This window comes from Microtus oregoni, unplaced genomic scaffold (genome assembly GCF_018167655.1).
Source record: "Microtus oregoni isolate MIOR12 unplaced genomic scaffold, Mior012 000002F_ref0000024, whole genome shotgun sequence".
Lineage (NCBI taxonomy): Eukaryota > Metazoa > Chordata > Mammalia > Rodentia > Cricetidae > Microtus > Microtus oregoni.
Genome location: NW_024543061.1, coordinates 24,194,459 through 24,218,872, shown reverse-complemented (window position 1 = coordinate 24,218,872; position 24,414 = coordinate 24,194,459). Strand labels below are relative to the sequence as shown.

The 24,414-nt window shown below is 48.6% G+C and overlaps 2 protein-coding genes across 9 annotated transcripts in view; both read right to left on the bottom strand.

Moving 5' to 3' along the window:
* Positions 1–15,687, bottom strand: part of Dctn1 (dynactin subunit 1) — a 33,075-nt gene extending 17,388 nt beyond the window's left edge. For 3 of the 7 annotated variants that reach the window (XM_041637143.1, XM_041637151.1, XM_041637152.1), the window contains exon 1: positions 2,055–2,339. In XM_041637143.1, the coding sequence (XP_041493077.1) occupies positions 2,055–2,087 (33 nt within the window). In that variant the 5' untranslated portion in view covers positions 2,088–2,339. Of the gene's footprint in view, positions 1–2,054; positions 2,340–15,602 lie in introns of those variants that run through there. The other 4 variants (XM_041637156.1, XM_041637171.1, XM_041637179.1 and 1 more) reach the window with 2 other exon arrangements.
* Positions 15,688–18,563: 2,876 nt separating this feature from the next.
* Positions 18,564–24,403, bottom strand: CUNH2orf81 (chromosome unknown C2orf81 homolog). Of its 2 annotated transcripts, XM_041637199.1 has the most exons (4): positions 24,244–24,403; positions 20,568–20,789; positions 20,247–20,468; positions 18,564–20,129 (listed from the first exon to the last, which is right to left on the bottom strand). In XM_041637199.1, the coding sequence occupies exons 1-4, from the start codon at positions 24,259–24,261 to the stop codon at positions 18,762–18,764; spliced, it is 1,830 nt and encodes a 609-aa protein (XP_041493133.1). In that variant the 5' UTR covers positions 24,262–24,403; the 3' UTR covers positions 18,564–18,761. The 2 variants fall into 2 exon arrangements, with proteins under 2 accessions (XP_041493133.1, XP_041493137.1); XM_041637203.1 differs by lacking the exon at positions 24,244–24,403 and having other exon boundaries at positions 20,247–20,448; positions 20,568–20,649.
* Positions 24,404–24,414: the final 11 nt, after the last annotated feature.

The following is a 24,414-nucleotide window of genomic DNA, read 5'->3' as shown; positions in this document are numbered from 1 at the left end:
CATCACCTTAAACTCCATTCTAAGGGCGGAGTAAGTCTACAAATTTCCCTTTGCAAAACATCAGTGACATGTCCAAAATTTCCCCAAAGACAGGAGGATAGCCATGAGTTTGAGGTCAACCTGGACTACAATGAATAAGTTAAAGGTCAGCCTGGGCTACATAATGAGACCTTGTTTCAAGAAAAAAAAGCGTGTTTTGATAGCTCACACATGTAATCCCAGCACTTGGGAAGCTCAGACAGGATTATCATGAGCTTGAGGCTAGCCTGAACTACACGGTTGAGCTCTTCTAGGTCAACCTGGCCTAAAGTGAGATGAACCTCAAGGGAAAAAAGTCACAAAAATGAATAATGACAATCTTAAAAAATAAAAAATAAATGAAATTTAAACGATATTCCAAAATCCTCCAGAACTTACTAGAATTAATTCTTAAGAATTTAAATTGAATAACAAATCAGGATTCATGGGTAGATCTTTGAACGTCACCATATGGCTGCTTCTTGAGTGTACTGCCCCCAAGGAGAGGAAGTAAGAACAAGCAAACAGCTCAATTCAGATCAGGTTCCCCACAACCCTGTCTGAGGAACCAGAGCTGAGAAAGTTGGTGGCTCAGTAGTGGCCCTCTGCACTGTCCTCTGTGTTCCTTGGGATTCAAATGCCCTTCTCTGAGCTCTCCACCACACTCCACCCATTTCTTCTACTGTGTGTGTGCATGCTTTTTTTAAAAAAAAAATTCTTGTTATTGTTCTTTGAGACAGAATGTCAGTATTACCCTAGGCTAGTATGGACCTTGCAATCCTCCTGCCTCAGCTTCCTGAATGCTGGGATCACAGGCACAGAGCATTCCATCAAGCTAGACTTCTCTTCAGAGGCGGAGAGCTGCACCTATCCAGGCCCTCAAGCCACCGTCACTCCTTCCTGATCTGATTCCTGTCACTCCATCCACATGTTCACTGTGACATTCCAGGGTGGCTGACAAAACCCATTCACCACACAGCTCCCTCTTTCTGGTCCTTGTCCTGCTGTCTACTCTCCCTCCAGCTCTGGAGCTCCTTCCCCGCTCATGCTATCACAAAGAGGAAAACACAGACCAAATAAACAAAGTCCCTCAAATTAGCCCCTTACAGTACTCAGACCCTGCCCAGCAGTTCAACTGGGCAGGCAAACAAACAAACAAAAACGCTGTCCTTGGGAAGTTCCAGCTTCTTACGTAGCCGTAATGACTGAACACATGAAATTAGGTCCCAGATCAGACCATGATTTGGAAGAAAATCACACCTAAGCCATTTTTAGCAATAATTATTCCATGAACCAGCAAGCTTGCAGCAAACAAATAAGGCAAGAAAATGTGACCCCATGGGCCTAAAGACTGCAGGGTGTCCTTCCTGATACCCCACACTCAGCACAGCTGGCTTCAGAAAGGAGTCCTGCCAGAGCCAGGGAAGTCAAAACACTTCCCAGGCTGCCACTCTCTAACTCCCTTCCTCAAAAAGCCCAGCCAGGAAGATGAGGACATAGCTCCAAGGGATGTGGGGATCTCAAATCATACCTGGGACAACGTGGAGATCATCGGCCCAACAATAAGGAAACTGCCAATGACATCAAGGCTGGACACAAACTCAGGAAAGACCCTCCCACACCTCCCAACACGCCTCTCAGAATCAGGTGGCTGCATCAGTGGATGGCAATCTCATCTCAGACAGGAGAGTAGGGACAGACCGCACAGCCTCACTGCAAGGCATTCTGACCCACAGCCCAGTAGGAGACAGACTGGACCCTCAAGCGCCTAGCTCAGGGCCAGTTGGAATTAGAGATCAAGTCTGGAGGGTCCCAGTTAGGGCCCAACTCGAGGGGGGGGGGGGCGGGGGGGGGGGGGAGCGGCTGTCCAGCCTGCTAGTATCAGAGTCCTGAAGGCTCCTTGGAAGCCCAGTGTGTGAGTGCCTCAGCTGAGGGCCAGCCTCTCTCCCCAGCCCCCACACAAGTGATGTCCACAGGCACCAGGCCTGCTCTACCAGCCCTCCCAGGGCCATCCCACACTGACTGAGGCCACTTACCCGACTGTACGTGTGCCTCTTGCTCTGGGCCATGTTGCTCACCCGGACTCTACCCCTTCCCCCAGCTAGCCAAAGACAGAGAGAAAAGGCAAAAACCTAGGCAGGAGGGGTCAGGGTGATGGGCCCGCATGGACCGGCTCAGAAGCCATCAGGCAGGATCCTCCCTCCGTCCGTGGGCCTCCCTCAATAGGGGTAAGGACAGTAATGGGGCCGAGGTGTATAAGTCCCTTTCACTGCCCAAGGATTCCTGAACCCGGAGACACTGAGCCCCGCTTGCCAGCTGATGAGTCTCACTCTGCGCTAGTGCTGCTCTAGACTGTCAGGAAGCATGCTGGCCTCTGGGTCCTAGTGCTCCCCGGCTTCACCTGGGCCAGATAGGACCTGCTAGAACCCAAGGATGGATCCATCCACAAATACTCAGCACTGGAGTACAGTGCTCTGGCAGTCCTGACCCTTCTTTCTCACCTGCACCCCCCATCACTGCCACCATCTCCAGAATGCGAAGCCTCAGCAGGTCCCCAAACATTAAGTGCTACTCCCAAATGATTAGTTGCCTCCAGCCTCCACGTTGACAACCCCCTACACAAACACACACACTTTCTGTTGCTTCTCTGTTGTCAGCCTCCCCCCAAAAAAATCTGGACTCAAGTTCAAATCCATAAGATTAAGGTCTGAATTTCATCTCACACTGGACAGATAAAGAGCAAAGAAGGGATAGAAATGGAGGCGTGCTCACCTAGAGAAAGATTCCAGGTCCCCACCCCGCAAGGGAGAGGTCCTCACATTCACTTTCTCTTCTGCTTGTTGTGTCAGCCAGGCTCTGACCCCCAGACATCACATTCAAATGGACTATTAAAGACAGTTTTCAAAAGCCAAGAGCCTCACTGTCCCCTTGGGCCCAAGCCCACCCTACCTCTGTCCCCATCTCTTATATCCTTGGCTTTGTCTCCTAACATCAGACCCAACAAGCTATTTTTTTTTTTTTTTTTTTTTTAGACAGGGTTTCTCTGTAGCTTTGGAGCCTCCCTGGAACTCGCTCTGTAGACCAGGCTGGCCTCAAACTCACAGAGCTCTGCCTGCCTCCATCTCTTGAGTGCTGGGATTAAATGTATGTGTCACCACTGAGAAGCTAAGCGAATCTATTTTTTATAGTTGTGTATTTCACAAAATTTCTTAACAATGTTATATCACCTTAATAATTAAAGAAAAAATGCTGTTAATTTAATGAAATACTCATTCCAGTGAGATCTCCACATACGACCCCATTTATTTACGTATCTGTCAATGACTAGGAATCAACAGACCTGGGTCCTTACCCTCAAGCAAAGTATGATTGGGGTCTGACCACTGGGTCCCTGGCTGTATCGTGGGTCTGGATCCCCAGACAGACGTGTCTTCCTTCAACAACAAAACTGCAGTTTCTGTCATTCTGCCCACTAGCCCAGCAGCAGAACGAGCCACACAACAGTCTTCTAAGGTGATGAGTAAGTGTGAAATGCCACAACGAAACCCATCGCTTTAGATGCTAACTTCAAGTTAAATTAAAATATTCTCAGCTGGGCGGTGGTGGCTCAGGCCTTTAATCCCAGCACTCGGGAGGCAGAGGCAAGCAGATCTCTGTGAGTTCGAGGCCAGCCTGTTTTACAAGTGCTAGTTCCAGGACAGGTCCCAATGATGGGGTGGGGGTGGGGGCAAGGGGAGAAAAAAAAACAAAAACAAAACAAATTCTGTCTCTTCACTTCTCCCAGAACCTTTAGAACTCACCTCCCTGCTTCCCTGCAGTCCCAGGTAGCTTTCCTTCCCTCGCTCCCCACCGCACAGGTGCACAGGGCCATTCTGGCCCAGGCAAGCACACTAACCCATCCAGAGTACTTGCAGTCCACAGAACACACTTGAGGGCTCAGCAGATGGCTCAGTGAATAGGACAGAAATTGGGGCTGGAGAGATGTCTCAGAAATAAGGACCACTGGCTGCTCTTTCCGAGAACCTACGTTCATCCTAGCACCCACGGGTGTCTTCAGTTCCATTCCTAGAGGATCTAATGCCCTTTTCTAACCTCCAAGAGCATGGCACACGGTGCAGACATATATGCAGAAAAAGCACTCATACACATAAAACAAAACTTCAAAAAATAATAAATTCTTTAGGATAGGGGTTAATGGCATTTGCTCTTCTTGATGAGGACCTGAGTTTGGTTACCAGCACCCACACTGTGCTACTCCCAACCACCTATAACTCCAGCTCAAGATGAGATGCTTCTGGCCTCTGCAGGAACCTACACTTATGCATGCATGTACGTGTGCGCACGCGCACGCGCACGCGCACACACACGCACACACGCGCGCACACACACACACACACACACATTTAAATAAAATAAATCCTTTTTAAAGATAAAAAGCATTAGAGGTGGCACAGTTGTTAAGAGCCTGTCCAGCTCTTGCAAAGGACCTGGGTTTGGTTCCCAGCACCCACATCAGGTAGCTCTGGGGACTCTGACTCCTTTGACCTCCCCATGCACACATGTGCACATGCCCACACACAGGCACACACCATACACATAATGAAGAATAAACCACCGGGTGGTGGCGGCATACACCTTTAATCCCAGCACTTGGACTCTGCCTTCCAAGTGCTGGGATTATAGGCGTGTGCAGCCACCACCTGGTGAATAATAAATCTTTTTAAATAAATAAAATAAGAACATGTAAGACAATAACTGTCTTGTAAATCTACGTGCTCAATAAAAACTACCTAAGAAGGCCATCCTCACCACCATGGATATCACAGTAATCTGGGGGCAGGTCAGGGATGACAGACAAGGACACCGAGGCTGAGAGATCCACTCCTACTCAACTTACACAGGAGAGCCCCAACCTGCTCTAGGACACTCGGTACTTCCTACTACCCTTACCTCCGGGCTTCCAATAGCAAGCTCTAAACCATACTGCTTTCAAAACTCACGCACACAAACATAAACCTGCAATCCCAGCACTAGGAAGGCAGAGCAGAATGGTGATTTCTCGGCTAGTAAGAGCAACACAGTGAGAACGCAGGTCTAGAGCAGCCTCACTGTGCTTGGGAACACACGGACACACCACTTCTTGAGAGCTGTTCATTCTAACGAGTGGGAGTGCTTGACACATTGACATTAGTACTGCAAGACTCAAATAAGAGAAAGCAGGGTAAGGAGCACTAAAACTACAGCATGCCAAAGAAGTACAGCCTGGCAGGAACTAGAGATATACAGGGTAAGGAGCACTAAACTACAGCATGCCAAAGAAGTACAGCCTGGCAGGAACTAGAGATATATAAGCCTTCAAATGCACAGACAATAAATACACAAAATTAGACAGGAGAAAGGTGGACTGGGAAAAAAATTATGACTGTGTCTTGAATTGTGGGGCTTTTTTGTTTGGCTTAAGGCTATACAGAAGCCCTGTAAGTTATGAACACAGAATGGACAGCAAGAAAATTATCCTCTTGGGTTCTTCTGTCAAACTATAAAGAGTTCCACGGGGTAGCCCACGTCTCTTTATGATGCAACTGCCCTCCATGCAGAAAGTCAAGTACTTAATTGAGTAAATAAGCACACTGAGACACACTAGATAGGCAGGGACAACGGGAAGCCGGTCTCCTTCCTGAGCTGCGGAGTGGCAGAGTGAAACTGCTTTAGGAAGATGGAACATGCAGGTCAGAGTGGACACATGAGCAAGCTACAAAGGCAGGGTTACAGCAGGGAGCACGCTGCAGTGCTGAGCCTGGGGTGAGAAAGGAGGACCCGAGAGACAGGCAGGCAGATAGATGGAACAGGGAAGACAGCAGACTGGCATGAGCCCCACACACAGCCCAGGACACAGCTCTGTTCTACGTTACCTCTGGGCAAGGTGGTTAACTGACTGAGCCACAGTAACCCAATCCATAGCAAAAAGGCATTCTTTACCTTATGGGTGTTATAAAGAATAAGGAAAACAAGGCAGGTGTGGGGAGCAAGACATACTAGCACTTGGAGCACACAGAGGAAAGCCGACCCCTGAAGGTGTTGCGATTTAAGCAAAGAATCTGTTATTATGCCTGACACAAACTGTGCTCAGATGCAGATGTCTTTGTGGTTACTGCATCCACTCATCAACACGACCTGCTCACAACTGAGACTCTAAAGCTGAAATAAATGAAGACATGAATGAATGTAAGAATCGGCAAGTGAGGGGCTAGAGAGGTGGCTCAGTGGCTGAGAGTGCCTCAGATGCTACTGCAGAGGACCTGGGCTGGTTCCCAGCACCCACCCCGTAAGGCTCACAACCACCTGTAACTCCAGTTCCAGATCTGACTCTCTCGTCTGGCCTCCACAGGTCACCCCACATGTACTTACATACACACACACACACACACACACACACACACACACGGTAAATATTCATAAAATAACACACAAAAAATAAAATTAGCAAATGAATAAATCAACTGAGAAGCCTTGAGGTGTGAATAATAAAAATGAGGGTTGAAGCTAGCGAGATGGTTCATGAGCATGCGTCCATAGTCCCACCCCATGGAGACTGGGGAGGTAGGAATCCTCAAGAGACTCTGTCTTGAACAAGGCATAAGGCCAGCACCAGCGACAGAGGTTGTCCTCCAACCTGCACAAGCACACTGTGGGGTACGCCTACACTGGAACATACAAATGCAGACACTCTTTGTGTAATAGTCCTGGCTGTCCTGTAACTTGCTTTGTAGTACAGGCTGGCCTCGAACTCACAGAGATCTGCCTGCCTCTGCTTCCTGAGTGCTGGGATTAAAGTTGTGCACCACCACCCAGTCACAAAAGCATTTTTTAAAAAACAGAAAAAAGAGGGGGATCAAAGCAGAATTGGGAAAGGGAAACTGGGCAGTTCTCAGGGCCTTTTCTGGGGCCAATTCTGGGGCACACTAAAATGTCTTTCTTCACCTGCTTCCAACGTGAACCTGTGAGATAGGTGCTTGCCGGTAGTCAAGGACTAAAGGGAGTGGAACGAGTGACAGAAATCCTTAAAAGACAGCATGAGGGATCTGAGATGGAACCATTCAGTTGTCACAGGGACAATGCCTGTGTCCAACCTGGGACATCATGCACAGCTTTACAGTCCTTAAACACAGGGCTGGGGAATGAACTAAGGAAGAATACGTGTGATCTCTATCATTTTTTGCGTGAGTCTGTGTGTATGTGTTTTGCTGCAAACTTAACCGCCACTCTCACGTGTCAGGCAAGCACTGTACATACACAGCCCTTTTTCTTTTTACTTCTTTACTTGTCTGCATGTTTACAGGAGTGCAGAGGCCAGAGGTCAGTATTAGGTTCCTTTCTCAGTTACTTTCAACCTTAATTTTGATCCAGGGTCTCTCACTGAACTGGAGGTTGCTGATTCTAGCTAGACCGACCAGGGAGCAAGCCCTAGGAATCCTCCTGTCTCCCGTTCCACTACTACAATGCTGGGTGCACACTCATGAGTCTGGCTTTTTTACATGGGTACTGGAGGTCAAACAGGCTGCCATTCTTGCATGACAGCATTTTACCAACAGAACCATCTCCTAGGCTGCATACTTTTCATTTTGAGACAGAATCTCAAAAAATTGCCCAGGCAGATTCATAATCTTCCTGCCTCAATCTCTCAAACCGGAGCCAGCAGGCCAGTTTTTCACTGTTATTCCTTATACTTTATGTATGTGTACTAGTTATTCCAAAATAAAATATTTCAAACATAGCTGAGATGCAGGTTTACTAGATCACTTGCCTGGCCTGTGACGGCAGGTCCATGCCCAATACTGTGAAGCAAAGCTTCTGATGTTGCCAACAGAAACAAAGAGGGGCTAGGGAGATGGCTCAGCAGTTAAAGTGCTTGGTATGAAGCATGAGAAGTTGAGCTCAGATCCCCGGGACCTGCTAAAAGCTGGGCATGGCCATGCGCATCTAGAGCGCAGTGTTGGGGTAGAGACAGGCAGATCTGGAGATGCTGGGCTCCAGCCTCGCTGAAGATGGAGGACATTCTGATCAGGGATACATTCTGATGTCAGCCTCTGGTTTACACACACACACAAGACTGTGTTTCCTCCGTCCCTGAGTGACACAGACGCGTGCTTTCCACAGCATCACTAGGTCCCTGACACTGCCCCATAGGAGTCTTCACATTCCTTCAGTAGAGAGCAACAGTGTTCAGATTTCTAATCCATTTTCCTCCTCAACAATATTTAGGAAAGTGGGAGGAGTCCTCACCCTATGGAAATTAAGTCCTGGAGAATTTTAGAAAACAGCAGGAAACAAGCAGACCTGTGTGTGGGGTGTGGAATGGGGCAGCAGGGAGGAAAGTCTCTTCATTCTTTTTTTTTTTATCCTTCAGTCTTTTTCTACCATTTTTTTTTTAACACCAATACCTCAGGATCCCTTAATATTCTAATTCTCTTTTAGTCTCGTGCTGCCAAACTTCGATCCTGGGCTTACTATGTGGGAGGTCTGACAACAGAGTCAAATTCTCCGAGCACCAGTGAAGAAGAGGTGACTATGCGCACACATCTCCCAGAGTCTAACAGGGGAAAGGTCTGCTTGCCTAGAGAAGATGCTGGAGGCCGAACCCAATCCCACAAAACAGAATCCAAGATCTGCCTTGCCAATCTTACAGAGATGGGAGTGGATCCTGAATGGACTTTCTTCAGCGCTCCAGCTAATTATCCCCAGAAATGTCTGCATCCTACTCCCGATGTGAATGGAGCTTACCCCACCCTCAAAGCTTCCTTCATTCCAGCAACTACCCAGAAATTTCCAGGTCCACCTCCAAGAACCCCTTACTTATCCTGAGAGAGGAACTTCTGCAGGAGTGCCGGAGGCACTCGGGCCTCATGCTCAACAGTAGCAAACCTCACACTGACAGTAAGAGTCCTACCTGTCTAGTTTCCAAGTCTCAGTTAGTTCTTTCCCCTGAATCAAGCAGCGGGATCCAGGCATTAGGACCCAGCAGGCAGGGAGCACCGAGACTGCGCTCTACTGAGGTAGATGCACCATTCCACAACTTCAGCAAAAGCCAAGGCAGCCAACAAAGGCACAGCCACCTCGGCTGTGCCTCTACCGCTGGCTCGCTCGGGCAGCTCGCCAGCCACTCCTCAGAAGCAGACCGTACCATCTTTTCTTTTTCAAAACCCACGCTATCACCTGATCACAATGGAGATCAATCTCCTTAAACCACCATGCAAAGGCGTATCCATAGCAACCCCAAAAGGAAGGACACAGAGATGCTCCAGTGGCTGCAGAAAAAAAAAGGTGAGTTTGTTTCTCCTCTATCCCATGGACCATTCTCCTCCACTCACCAGGGGTCAGTCCTGCCTGCAGATCCTACCCATCTCACTGACCAGAAACTCAAAGGTGAGCTAAGAATCAGACTGTAACATAAAGATATAGGTCTGCAACATCCCAACACTGGCTGACAGAATGCATTCTCGTTTTCTGGAGAATGCAAACAAGGTCTCTCTTCTTATTCGCTGCTTCAGGTGATAGTCTCACCCTTTGGGATCTCACAAGGACAAGAGGCCATCAGGTTCTTGTCTTTCTAGTCAAGATGCTGGGCAATTACTCTACAATTTGAGAATTCCCCTATGGCAGCAGCAGACCCCACCTCCCTGCCCACTAAATCGCTCCCTTCTCTATTGCCTCGGGAGGACTCCCATTTCTGCAGAGATCCTCCCGAAACATGAACACTAAGCCTAAGAAAGCCCTGCATGTTCAAGTCCCCTCTCTGTAAACCAGTAATATACTGATAGGGCTGTTGTGAAAACCACAGGAGGGCTTGGCAATCCAACTTTGCATGGACTGCATACTCCCATGCTGAAGAGCACTTAAAACTGAGTGTGGGGTAAAGCACTCAACAGTGTCAGCCACTATCACTACAATGAAGATGGGTAGGTCTGTAAGCACAGGACTCCAGCTCTGAGTGGCTCGGCCACACTCCTGGGCTTATCTCGAGGCGCTTGCTCTCCACTCTGATCAGCTGCTTTGGGCTTCTTTTACCCTATCCAAGCAGCTATTCCTGATGGAGCTCACCCTGAGCACCCTAGACCTCAGCAAACAGCCTTGCTGAGAAGGAAACAGCCTATTAGGTAAGCGTTCCTTTGCATCCATGACTGCCTCTTTCTCCCCAGATTCATTCCTCCTCCCATTGCTCTCCGCCCTTTCACCTCCTCTCCTGAGGACTTCCACTTCAGATGCACCCTCTACTGCTTCTTAGACATCACCACACAAACTTGCCCTGGCCTCTCCAATACTAGGAAAAACTATTTCTAGACCTCGCTGTGTCCTCTGCCGGCTGCCACCGCATCTCTTCTTTCTTCTGTTTGCATCCCTCAGTTCCATCACGGCCTGCACCCCCATTCTGCTCCACGGAAGCTGTTCATAGTCACAAATGAAAGAGCCCTGGTGTCCAGAGCTTCTTGACTCCCCAACCTCCAGGCGCACCACCCAGTCAAACTCACCCTGGGTGTCTACCCTGAAGCAACTGAACATGGGGACCCCCTCCCTGGAAATGTTCTCCTTCCTCACAGACACACCAATCCCTGTCTCCTTTGTTAATGCCCCCCCTTCTCTAAGTGTGGCTGGAAGAGCTCACTCATCCCCACCCCACTTCACCAACCACACTCTTCTGAAACACAGAGCCCACACCTGGACCTGATGGCCAGGCAGCACAGACCACTCAAGTTCAGTATGCCCCAAACAAATCTGCATCTTCCCCCAGAGACTCCTCTTCCATCTTTCCTCTTTGATACTGGTACCACAGTATACCCAAGTGAGACAGGTGAGTCACCTTCAACAGCCCCCTCTTCTCAGAAGCAATTAGTCAGTCAGGTTAATTCTGCTGCTACTGTAGCTTCTCAAATTCATCCACTCCTTTCCATCCTCCTTGGCCTAATTTCAGCTCAGCCATAAAATGTTTGTTATCGCAAGGGTTTCCCCTTTACGTCCATCTTATGAGTTTCCCAACAGCCTAAACCCATATTCTCCTCCTTCAGTCTCTCCATCGTCAGCCTCCCCAAATCCACCCATGCCACCCCTCGTCTAAAACCTCCCAACAGGGCCAGTGCGATGGCTCAGCAGGTAAACCTGCTACCAAATCTGATGACCCAAGTGTGATTCCCAGGACCCACAACAGAACGAACCAATGCCTACAAGTGCATATGCGTGCGGGGACACACACACACACACACACACACACACACACACAAATGTTTTTTTTTAACTTTGCTGTGAACAGCAATAACCTCCCCTTTGATCTGGCCACTTGGATCTACTTTCTCCTATGCCCTACACATCTGCACCCCCAGGTCTGCACTCCGCAGTCACCTCTTTTCTGAAATTCTCCACTTCTCCCTGTGTAGTCTGCTGTTTCCTCTCTACCCTTATAGAGACAGACACTTGGACAAAGTGTTGTTACAATGCTATCCTTTACTGAAAATATTGCCTATTATCTCTGCGCACACTGCTTTGCCCAAGAAACACAATATTCAAAAGTTACTGTCCTAGCCAGGCTCTAGGCATACGAGCATGGCCAGATTTCAGAGAAGAATGCCCATCCTTACAGTCCACACGAGTAGGCCTGGAGAGTTACCTCGGTGGTTAAAGGGGCTTTCGGTGCAATCACAAAGCCCAAGTTCAGACGCTAGCACCCACCAACAAGCTCCAGCACTGTGAGAGGAGAAGGAATATTGCTGGGGTTTGCTGGCTGCTTCTAAAGGAATATGGCATCACAGCATTTGGAGGCTGAGAAAAGCATATCTCTATGAGTTTGAGGCCAGCCTGGCCTATATATTGAGATTCAGACTAGCCAAGGCCTCACAGCGAGACTCCATTTCAAACAAGCAAGACAGAGAGCAGGTCAGAGTGTTAGAGGATGCCACAGGGGCGTACACCCTACCCATATATCACACCACACACAGACACCACAGTGCGGAAGTACACATGTTCATACATACATACACACACAGCAATACATGAAGTTCTTTCTGATAGGAGCCTAAGCCTGGGTCCTATGGAAGTTGGTACTAGCACACAATCTTAAATTAAAGGAACTAGACTATAGACATTCTGTATGTAAAATGCAGACCCCTGAAATGAGGCCCCTGAAATAAGAAGGGGCAGGGAAAGATCAGGAAGCACATGAACTTGACCTGTCAGCCAACCTCAACTAGTACCCCCAAACGTCAAAAAGAAAACATTAATAAGCCAAAGCCAGAATCTCCAAAATGGGAAGGACCCTAAGACAGATTCGCATCAGGCTCTCTTACCTTGTCCTAGTCCATGGACATACACTCTGGGTAGCAAACATCATAGGACTGACAGTCAGACCACCAGCTTCCAGAACAAACTGTAGCCATGGGTGACAGGGGACACTGAGATCCCAGTTTCCATCTCCTTTGATATGCAACAGATGTCTGAAGTCCCCTCCATAACTAGCTAACTTCCAAAGCAGGTCACATCAACTACAGTCCTAGCCTCCACCTCCTAGTAGCCACTACCGCCAGCGGAGCTGCCCCAAAGGGACAGCAGTTGATGGGATTCTCCCAGCCTCGTTGACTCTTCCATTTCTGTGTCGTCTCTGTGCCCTCATATCCAGCCAGGCTTAACTGAGTGCCTGCACCCTCCCTTTCTCCTCCATTACCACTGTCTGCACTCTGCTCTGCCGCTTGATAGCTTTGAAGATTAAAGCAAACCATTTCTCCTTTTTGGTGCTTCATCTGCTGCTCTGCCATCAAATTACATCAAATGAGATCATGCCCATAAAGTTTTGTAATCTACAGTTAAACATAAAAGCAAGGCATCACTAATTACTATGCAAAACCTCTGCCTCTCTCCTCCCCCACTTCCCACCACTCTTTGCGCCACAGAGAGATAAATACATTCTCAAACACTGCTTTGCTTACACTCATCTGCCTTCCTTCCATGCCATCTCCTTCCAGCTGTCATCTAACAATCCTGGCTCTGGTGTGTACAGTCTCGTCTCTACACTACTATAGCTGCTTCCAGGACTTTCTGCAGTCTTGCACACCACACCCATCCTTCAAAGTCCAGCTAAAGTCCATTATGTACACAGCAAAGACAAACTTAAGAACGAGTTTTCTTAAATGTGGTGAAAGATTCACCAATTCAGTTTGAAGAAAAAAGCTGGAATATCTGTCATCAGATGCTGTAAGAATAGATTCCCTTTCCATTAGGATTTAGGCAGGGCCTCACTCTGTAGCTGAGGCTGGCTTGGAACTCACTATATAGCCCATACTGTCCAGACTCAAAGCAATCTTCCTGTATTGTTCTCCCGGGGTCTGGAATTACAAACATGTATCATATGCATGACTTAAGAGCTAACTTTCTATTTTATTTTTAAGTACCTGGGGCTACCCTGGAGCTCAATATGTAGAATAAGCTGGCCTCAAACTCCCAGAAATCTGCCTCTTCTGCAGCCCCAGTGTAGGATTCGAGGTATATGCCACCACATTTGGCAAAAGTTAACTTTTTTTTTTTTGACACAGGGTCTCTCTATATAGCCCCAGATGTCCTGGACTCAATACATAGGCCAGGCTGGCCTCCAACTCACAAAAATCCTCTTACTTCTGCCTTCCAAGTGTTGGATCAAAGTTGAACATAACAAACATGGCGTCACACACCTTTAATCCCAGGATCTGGGAGGCAGAGTTTTACAAAGAGAGCACCAGGACAGCCAGAACTACACAGATAAACCCTGTCCCGAAAAACAAAAACAACAACAAAAAAGTTGAGTACTACCACACCTGGTAAGAGTCAACTTTCTAAAAATAAGTTGCTTTTCTTTGCTTTCATTCTAAGAGAGAGCTTGGACAAGAAGGACGGATGTGGGAGGGGTTCACTTCATCAACCTCAACAACATCTTTAGTGTGTTATCCCATGAATACGATGAGACGTTTTATGTCTGGAATCCTAGCAACTGGGAAGAGCAGGTTGAAGCAGTTGCTCAAGGTCAGCCTTGGCTACACAGGGAGTTTGAGGCCAGCCTGTACCACAGGACCATATTCAAAAGAGGGGGGGGGATAAAAGGGAGAGGTAGACTTTATATCTAGTTATTTCTCAGCTGTTAGAAATGTTCTGACCAAATTGGAAAATCTGCCAAACTGACAAGGGTGTCATATATGAAAGCCAACGGCAACAAAAGTAACTGGGTTAGGACCCCAGTATTGAGACGAGAGGAGGCTGAGAGTTCTCCTAGTCCTGACTCCTGACTCAAGCTTTGGACAAAGTGACTGACCCCTGGCAGCAGACTGTTCTACATAGCAGTCAGCAAAAATGTGTTGGTCAATTCAGTGATCTGCTACTAAGAATCTGGTCCCAGACCATCACCAGGGAACCTATTACAGCCGCAGACTGGATTAGATTTGTGTTCTCACCAGACCCTAAACTAAACACACACTCCCATTAAAGAAAACCCCCTGGCACCACTGCCCCTCTACAACGATGGGCTCTATTTCTGGAACTTCATTTCCCAAACTGCACCAGATGTCAAGCAGAGGCACAACCAAAACAAAACAAACACGCAAGCAAGCAAACCAGTATCTGCCAGTCTATTTGGGGAAATTCTCCACATATCCCCTAGTTGGAGACCCTTGATAAATACCACGAGCATAAAAAAAAAGTTCTGAGTCTGTAGTTCAGAAAACTTGAACCATAAACTCTCAAACATATATGACTGCAAACACCTTTACAAAATAAAAATTATGGCGGTTGAAGAGATGGCTCAGCACTTAAGAGCACCTACTGCTCTTACAGAGGACCTGAGTTCAGTTACCAGGATCTACAACCAGCCCTAAGTCCAGCAGCAGGGGTCTGACATCTCTGGCCTCTGTGGGGACCCACACCCATATACTTTTCTTTTTTTTCTTTAAGTTATCCTTATCTCTTTAAATGCAGTGCGATTCAGACGTTGGCACCACAGCAGGCTAAGAATGCCACCTCTAGACTCTCGGGACCTTAAGTATTCTAAGGTACTAAGCGGCCAAGAGGCGCTTGGGGCTCTCCACACTACTACAAATAAGGGTTCGGTTCTAAAGATGTGCCTCCTTCAAAACAGCAGATTCGCCTCTGTGTCCTTTAGTCGTTGTCCAGCCCACGGTGAAAAGGGATGTAAGAACAAGACGACTTCGCAAGGATCATCTTGCCATCCTAGTCGGGACCCCAGGACAGGGAGTAGTCACACACCAAACGCATTTCCAGACCTCTACACGTTTACACCCTCTAGGGATTACTTTTTGTCTTTGTTTAACACAAATTCCCAACCACGTGTCCACAGGACACCTGGGCTCGGTACCGGTCAGGGCAAGGAAGGGCCCCTTGCAGAGCTGGAGGCTAGTGGGCAAGCCTGGGAGAAGCGCTCACCGGGGCCCCAGGCCCGCGGCCGGCCTTCAAGATGCCACCCACCCTCAGATCCCACCTGGCCCGAGCCCTGGGCCCCTGGCAGCTCCGCGCGAGTTTAGGGGCACCTCAGCAGACAGTTGGTGGGGTCGCCACCCGCGTACCTGCTGTCAGGGCTCCGCGCCCGACTCGGCCCCGCCGCCGCCCGCCGCCCGGGACTTGCTGCCCCGCCTCGCCCCGCCCCACGGGCTGCCCCGCGCGCAGCCCGACCCCGCAGAGATCCCCGAAGCCCTCGTCCCAGGAAATTCTAGAGTTCTGGGTACAGTCTCCTCATCCCTGCAGTCCCGCCCTGGCTGACACGGTCACGCCGAGCGCGGCAGAGAAGACGTCGGTAAGGCACTGAGCTGGACACCTGCGGCAGGGTGCATACAGGCGCACGCGCACTGCGCCTGGGAAGTCGATTAGGACCACGGTGGAGAGGCGCAGCGAGGTGAGCGCCCTCTGCTGGCGGAGGACCCTGGGGACGCATTAGGATTTTTTTTTTTTTAAAGATTTATTTATTCATTATGTATACAGTGTTCTGCAGGTCAGAAGAGGCCACCAGATCTTCCTACAGATGGTTGTGAGCCACCATGTGGTTGCTGGGAATTGAACTCAGGACCTCTGGAACTGCAGGCAGTGTTCTTAACCGCTGAGCCATCTCTCCAGCCCCATTTTTTTTTTTTTTTTGCATTAGGAATTTTTTGTTTTGGCCTCTTTAAAGTGCCAGTATATGGACTTGAGAAAGGGAGAGATAAGCTAAAATGTCCATGCCTTTTCTAGTCCCTCTTCAGCTGTTCTTCAGCCCCCCCCCCCGCCCCCCCCCCAGAGCTGAACTGGCTAGGGCCAAGAGGTCAGCAGCATTGAGGGGCATCTCTTCAATGGAAAGTGTTGTAGGAAGTCTCAAAATCTCAGACTCTTTTTCCCTCGGTATCTCTTTGCTAGCTTCTGAGTATTAGTTGGCTTGTTAAAACTAACGATAACCCAGTACTAGAAAGGGGATGGAGCTAGGATTTCACAGATGGGTTCCAAATCTACTTTCACTAGTTGCTTGAAATCCTGGGCTGGTTACTCAACCTCTCATTGACATTTCCTTACTTGGAAAGTCTCAGTGGCAGGATCTAGAAAGTGTTCCTTTCCACTCCCACTTCATCCTCTCAATGTTTACAATTATTCTGAACATCAATGCATTCCTACCATTCAAAAACCCAACCTAAAGCCGGGCGGTGGTGGCGCACGCCTTTAATCCCAGCACTAGGGAGGCAGAGGCAGGCGGATCTCTGGGAGTTTGAGGCCAGCCCGGTCTACAAGAGCTAGCCCGGTCTACAAGAGCTAGTTCCGGGACAGGCACCAAAGCTACAGAGAAACCCTGTCTCGAAAAACCAAAAAAACAAACAAACAAAAAAACCAAAACAACAACAACAAAAAACCTAACCTAGAGCCAGTGAAATGGCTCAGCAGATAAAGGAACTTGCCACAGGCATCTGACAAGGTGAGTTTGATTCCTGGAACCCTCAGGAAAGTAGACGGAGGGAATTGAGCACACATACACATACACACACACACACACACACACACACCACAAACATACACATGCATGCACGCACACACACAATTATACACATACCATACACACACTGCTAAATAAAATACAATAATCAAACTAATACTTTGAAGTATTCACTGAGTCAGGCACAGCGGCACATACCTTTAATCCCTGCACTCTGAAGGCAAGGGCAGGTGATTATGAGTTCAAGGCCAGTATGTTGTTTTAGCAAGTTTCAGGCCAGCCAGGATTACACAGTAAGGCCCTGTCTCAATCAAAAACAAAACAACAACAACAAAAACCTCAGGAGACAGAATCTCTGAATTTGGGGCAGCCTGATCTATAGAGTGAGTTTCAGGACAGCCAGGGATACACAGAGAGACCCTGTCTTGAAAAAACAAAAAAAGAGACCGTGTCCCACCAACTCTCAAAAAGTATGCACCAAGAATCCTCCCTTTAATCCTTATTTCCTAGTTATACAAGCCCACGTCTGTAATCCCAGCACTTGAGAGGTTGAGGGACTAGGCTACAAGAGACCCTGTCCTGAAAAACAGAGAGAGGTCCTCATTTGTGCCTATACATAAGTTACTAACTGGATTCCTCTAATTACTTTGTGTCTAGCCGTGTGTATGTTTGTGTGTGTGCATGTGTGTAGGTGCATCTGGAGGTCAGAGATCACCTAGGTGTCACCCTCAATCATTCTCTACCTTTTTTTTTTTTTGAAGACAAGGTCTCTCACTGAACCGGAGCTCATCAATTCTGGCTGGACTGGCTGACCAGCAAGCCTTAGGGATCCTCCCATCTACTCCCCCAGTGCAGGGACTATAGGCTGGGACCAGTACTGAGGGCCTGAGTGTGTGGCTTTGCTGTGCACAGCAGTGTTTTACTGACTGAGCCATCTTCCAGGCCCTGTTTCTAGTCTTCTGCTGTTGCATGTTGTGCCACCATAGGGTATTAGGACATTTCACATGAGCAGATTTATGTGTATGTTGTAATTATTTAAGATTTATTGGAGGGGCTGGAGAGATGGCTCAGTGGTTAAGAGCATCGCCTGCTCTTCCAAAGGTCCTGAGTTCAATTCCTAGCAACCACATGATGGCTCACAACCATCTGAAATGAGATCTGATGCCCTCTTCTGGCCTGCAGGCAAACACACAAAATATTGTCTACATAATAAATAAATAAAATATTTTTTAAAAAAGATTTATTGGATATGTATGAGTGCTTTACCTGTAAATCTATATGATACAATGTTTTCCTGGCATATGCAAAGTTCTAGGTTCAATTCCCAGAGCACAGGAACAAAAACAAATAGAAAAGAATGGATTTTTCAATCCAGGATGAACTGACTAAGCTCCAGGAGTCAGAAAAGCAGGATGAATTCACTCATGTACAGAATCACTCTAGGTTTATAATCAGTTATGTCCGTCTTCCCCTACTGAAAAGGCAAAGTTCTCCCTAGGAGCCAGATTCCCCCCACCCCACCCCACCCCACCCCCACCCTTACGGTCCTCAAATCTTCTCCTTTAAGGTGTGTTTGAGGAGACAGGGATGTGTCTAGAATGATTCCGCTAGGGAACAGCCCTGATCCTTAAGGCCGGCTAATAATGACAACTGTGCCCCCCGGAGTCCAGTAAGAGACTACACAGCCTTGGAAGAAATGGCACCATCTCGCCGGTCAGTTCCTGCGGCCAACGCATTTTTATTTTGGGCAAGGTTCAATTCCCAATGTGGAGGCTCAGGACCCAGAGTGGGGTACAGGTTTGGTTGGGAGCAGCCAGGCTTTGGGGGTTTCCTTCTTTACTAGCTGTGTCATAATCACCTGCGGCTTGGACACACCTGTCTGGATGGGTTGCTGCTCAGTCGCACGGGAGGTGCCTCCTTCAGCCTCCTCCTGGATGGCAGCAGGGCTGAGCAGCTCCTGGGTGCCCCGGTTCCACATACTCACACCAGGGACCAGCTTCATGCTTTCTGAAAGAACCATGGGCTTCCACAGAACCTGGGACGTGGCCTCGAGGACCTGGGGCGCCGCGAGGGGCCATCCAGATTCCTCCGCGGTGTCCTCTTCAACAGGTTCCTGGCCCTGTGGAGGGACGCGAGTCCGACCCGCCCACAGCTCGCCCAACTGCTCTGCCTCCCGCTCCCAGCCACTCGGCCACTTAGCTCGAGGCCATAGTTTGGGACTGGGACTGCGGGAGACTTCGGGAGGGTTTGACTTTCTAGCGAGGAACCGGAACCCGGGGCTGAGGAATGGCAACTTTGACCCGAAGGTTGGTGAGGATTGGGCCAAATTTAAAGTGGGATCCGGGCCCAAAACACGGAATGGAGCAGAATACTGGAGAGGAAACTTTGAGGTAGAGAATGGGAGTTTGGGGTGCGCGCGCGAGGCGAGGGCTTGGGACCCGCTTGCTGAGGTTCGGACCCCAGCTTGGCTCTTTTCACCCCGCAGGCGCCCGCGATATATTTCCAAAGGGCGAGCTTCGGTGTCGGGGATTAGGACCTCGGCCACAGGGCGCACCCAGTGGCGGGGCAACCGTGCGGGATCCAGGCGCACTATGGGCGTCTTGCGGCTATGCCGCGTATCCGAGCTTTCAGGCTGTGGCGACCCGGAGGGCTTTTCTAGGGTGAGGAGAGGCATAGACCCTTCCGAGGAGGTGCGTGTCGTGCCCTTGCTCTCGGGTTTCAGCCGGTCCCCTGCCGCGTCTGGCTGAGACACGCAGCGGTAAAGATCTTCGAGGGACAGGTGGAAGCTGAGGGACGAATCCTTCTCCTCAGAGGCCTGGAGGTTGACTGCTTGGGGCAGATCCAGGGAAGGATGGGGACTTTGGACTCGCACCTCCTCCATCGAAGGTCGTAAGGACTCCTTCGAAGGCACGGCCAAGATGTGGCTAGGCCGTAAAGACGCGTTTGAAGACGTGGCTAGGATGTGGCTCTGCTCCTGGTCATTGGGGTCTTCCAAGATATCCCCGGGCTCAATTTCCTGAAACACCTCCAAGGTGGGCGTGGGTCTTGGCTCGGCAGAAGGCCCTGAAGATGCTGTTGGCTCCCGGGAGTCTCTGTCCAACCACGGTGAACCTAAAAGGAACTGGTCCGGGTTCCCAGGTTCCTGGGGAAACACATAAGGGTAATGAGATGTAGGAAGAGTGGGGAAGGACCTCACTTCGTGGTCCTGAGCGGCTCCGGAGGAGACTTCTGTCGGAAGGAGGCCGGGGCTTGGGCTTACTTCGTCTTGGAAGTGCTCCTCTACACCAACGGGTGCCGGTGCGTGCAGTACAGGCACGGAACCTTGGGCCCAAGCATCCGTGATGCATGCCAGCGGTTCCTCGTCCTCGCCCCACGTGGGGTCCTCGGCCACTGCAGATTCTCCCTCATCCCGGGCCAGGAAGCGCCACTCAGTGATCTGCAGCATGGCTTCTCTGGCCTGACTAATGGTGAATGGGACGCACTGTGGAAGTGAGGGAGTGTCTCAGCTTCCTCAGGAGGGGCGGGAGTGATTTAAAAAAAAAAAAAAAAACGGGTCTGGAAGACCCAAATCTAGGCCCACCTGCTGGGTCAGATAGACTTTGAAGGCACACTCCATAACTCGAGTCAGAAGGTCGGCCAAGATGTCACCCACTACTTCCTCGCCCTCCTCCAGGGACATAAACGCAATCCATTCTGCCTCATTGAGCCGCCCAGGCACGATGTCCACCTGCGGCACCGGCTGGGTGGGCGGCCGGGCTTTTTCAGCCTTGGATCGGGTCACCCCACGGTCTCGCGCCTGCCTCTGTGGGGAAACGGAACAGGAAACCGAAGGGATGGAACTGATGGACTAAGTGCTAGAAAGACGCTTTCTCGAGATGTTTACTAAGTAAGAAAAGGGACTAGGACAAGGCACTAGAGTCTGCGAGGCTGTGGAGGGACACTGAAGGTATGCAACTCGGTTTAATAACGTAGCAGCCCAGGAAGCAAGGAAACTGATACTTGACAGGAGTTAACTCTCACCTTTTGGGATGCAGACTGAACCCCAGACCTAATCATGCTCAATTTACAGCTCTAGCTATTTGCTTTACCACAGTATCCACGTTCTTGAGAGTTCAAAGAACTTGAATCTGTGAGTCAATGAGGTCACTAGTACCTAGTCTCCTCTGCTTTGTTTTGCTTTCAACAAGTATTGTTATGTAGCCCTAGCTGGCCCTGGAACTTGCTATGTAGGCTAGGCACACCTCAGAGTTGCAGCAATGCTCTTGCCTCTGGTTTGTTTGAAACAGTCTCTTTAAATAGTCCTGGAAGTCTCCTTGTAGAGAAAGACTGGCCTCAAACTCAGATCCACCTGCTTCTGCCTCCCAGTGCTGGGATCAAACACCTGTGCTGCTACTCCCCCCCCCCCCCCCCCCCCCCCCCGCTCTCTTTTTACTTTTTATTTTGAGATCTCACTAAGACGCCAAGGCAGGTCTTGAACTCACTCTGTAGTACAAGCAGGCCTTGAAATTAATTTGTGGTCCTCTTTTTCTTTGTAATTGAAAATTGATACAATACATTCTGATCACAGTTTCCCTTCTCCCATCTTCCAGTTCCTCCCCACGGCCACTCTCACCAACTCTAGGCCTTCTTCCTCTTTTTCTCTTTAGAACACAGGCAAATTAAAAAGGCAAACAAATCTAATATAAAACAGTGAAAAAGCACAAGCACACCAAAACAAAAACCATAGAAACACAAAATCAGAACCCGTAATATACAAACAAAAGACCAGAAAGATTTTTTAAAAAAAGTTCAAATGAAACAACCTACAAAAGCACCACTGAGATCGTTTCTGTTGGATATCTACTTCTGGGGCACGGGACGTGAGACTCCATTGGGTAACACTGATTTTTGTTTTGTAAGTGATTTCTGGTTGTAAAGAGCTGCTTGGATGGGGATGGGAGCTTGTGCTCACTTACCCCTTCCAGCACTTGGGGCCCCTCTGGCTCACACTTGTGCAGGCCCTGCTCATGCTACCACAATCTTCTTGAGTTTATATGTTTATCAGTTTTGTTGAGCTTGGAAGACACTGTTTCCTTAAAGTTATCCCATCCCCTCTGACTTATGGTCCTTTTGCCTCCCAAATAGAGTTGCTAGGATTACAGGCGTACACTACAAGGCCATCTTTAACCATTATTTTTAATCCCACTTATGTATTTTGCCTAAGATCACACCTGGGAAATAGTGTAGTTAGAATTCATACACAGATTTGTCTAATTTCAAAACCTGACTCTTGCTTCCCAAATAAAGATATTTGCAAAAATATGGAAAAGAAACACATGCCCAGATACATTTTTAAAACTTTTGAAAACAAAGAGAAATAAAGAAAATGAGGCTTGGTGAGATGACTCATTCAGGTAAAGGTGTTTGTTGCCACATGTAATGAGCAAACTCTGGTTCTCAGGACCACAAACAGAGAAGCAACTCCACAGGTCATCCTCCAGCCTCCATCCATGCGCCACGGCACACATCCCTCTCTCACACACACAAATAAATGTAACAAAAACATTTAAAAAACTCATTAAAGAACCCTGTGATGGATTGCATAAGAACATTCCCCATAAGCTTGATCCCTGGTTGATGCAACTGTTTGGGGAGGATTAGGAGGTGTGGCCTTGTTGGAAGTGAATAAGGAGGGGCCAGTTTTGAGGTTTCAAAAGCCCTTCATTTGCAGTTAGCTCTATTTGCCTTGTAGTTGTCTCAAGATGTGAGCTCTCGCTGCTCCTCCAGAACCATGTCTGTCTGCCTGCCACCATGTTCCCCACTATGATGGCTGTGGATTCTGACCCTCCAGAACTAAGTCCCAAATAAAGCTCTTTTATACATTGCTTTGGTCATGGTAATTTTTTTTTGACAGCAATAGGCAAGTAACTAAGGCAAGCCCAAAGGTAAACTAGGGACATAATATTTGATGTAGATGAGTAATAACAATTTGTAAAATTGGCCAGAGCCAGTTGTGGTGGCTTATACCAGTAAACCCAGACTTCTGGAGCCTGAAGTCTGCCATGTGTTCAAGGCTGGGCTGGACTACAGGAAGACAATGAAGGAAGAAGGTTCCTTCCAAAACTCACCTCCAAATATAAACCCACATCTGCCTACCTCCAACCCTACTGCGTCACGGTTTCCATTTCCTAATATCCATCCTCCCAGGCAATCTGGAGTCTCCTATTCTCTACTCTCCCACTCCCTAGCCCTAGAGTCCCAGAGACCATCTGCCTAGTGCTGGGATTAAAGCCAGGCTTCCTTGTGTTCAGCCTAAATCTTTAAAGCCCAAACAAAGAACCAATTCTTTAGGTGTCTCCTCCCAGCCTTGCATCTCACAGAGATGGGAAGTGCACCTGACAAAAGAGGACAGTGATTTTTTTTTTTTACTCTTTCATTTCCCCAAGGTTCTTCCTGTTTTATTTTTTAAATGCCTTGACTTTGGGAATGGGAGAGATGGTTCAGCAGTTAAGAGAACTGGCTGCTCTTCCAGAGAACCTGGATTTAGTTCCTAGCATCCATATGATGGCTCAAAACGGTAGCCCCAGTTCCCTTTCCTGGTCTCTGCAGGCATCAGGCACGAACATACTACATACACACACCAAACACCCATACACATAAGATAATTTTTTCTTAACTTCAACAATTTGGCTTTTGTCAGTGGGATGGGAGGGTGTGGGTATGGGAAGAGGCTATGAGTTCAAGGGTAACTTGATCTACATAGTGAGGTTTAGGCCATCCAGGGCTACACAGTGAGACCTTGTCTCAAAATAAAAGGCCAGCTATAATAGCACATGCTTTTAATCACAGCACTCTGGAGGCAGAAGCAGGCAGATCTCTGAGTTGAAGGCCAGCCTAGTCTACATAATCACATCTGTCTCAAAAAATAATAATAATGATAATACAATAAATTAACTTTTAAGGTCAGCCTCTGAATTATTTAATCAATTTCATGGTCCTGAAAGTGTCAAGATAGAGATTCAACCATCAAGCCCTCTCAAGTGCCTGATTCTGTTTTACCCACCAAAACAGGTTCCTTGGCATAAATGAATTACTACTTGCACTAGCAGGTCAGCTGTTTCCAAATTCACTTGCTCTTTGCCTGGTCCAGCCATTGACTCTTTTACCGCGGGAACAGTGGTACTTCATGCCCTTCTTGAACCCAGAGCTAGACCATCGCTCCATACACCCGCCAACCCCAGTTCTTTTGCACTCCCCCAAGTCGAACTGAAGCTCACCGAGCCTTCGTGTGACATTGTCGCGACAGTCGCTCCAACGCGGTGTTTCAACTGCCTCCAGGACCCTCCATTGCTTCAGCCTCCGCGGCCACGGCTCAACGGTCGCCTCGGCAACCAGGCAGCCCTGAGGTCTCAAGCGCGGTCCACGGTTGCTCCGGCAACTGCGCCACG

What these genes read in the sequence shown, in the direction of transcription:
- CUNH2orf81 (XM_041637199.1), bottom strand. An exon ending in AAGTCTATCTGACCCAGCAG is followed by an intron (nt 20,469 to 20,567) that starts GTGGGCCTAGAT and finishes TCACTTCCACAG; the next exon opens with TGCGTCCCATTCACCATTAG. An exon ending in AGGAGCACTTCCAAGACGAA is followed by an intron (nt 20,130 to 20,246) that starts GTAAGCCCAAGC and finishes GTGTTTCCCCAG; the next exon opens with GAACCTGGGAACCCGGACCA.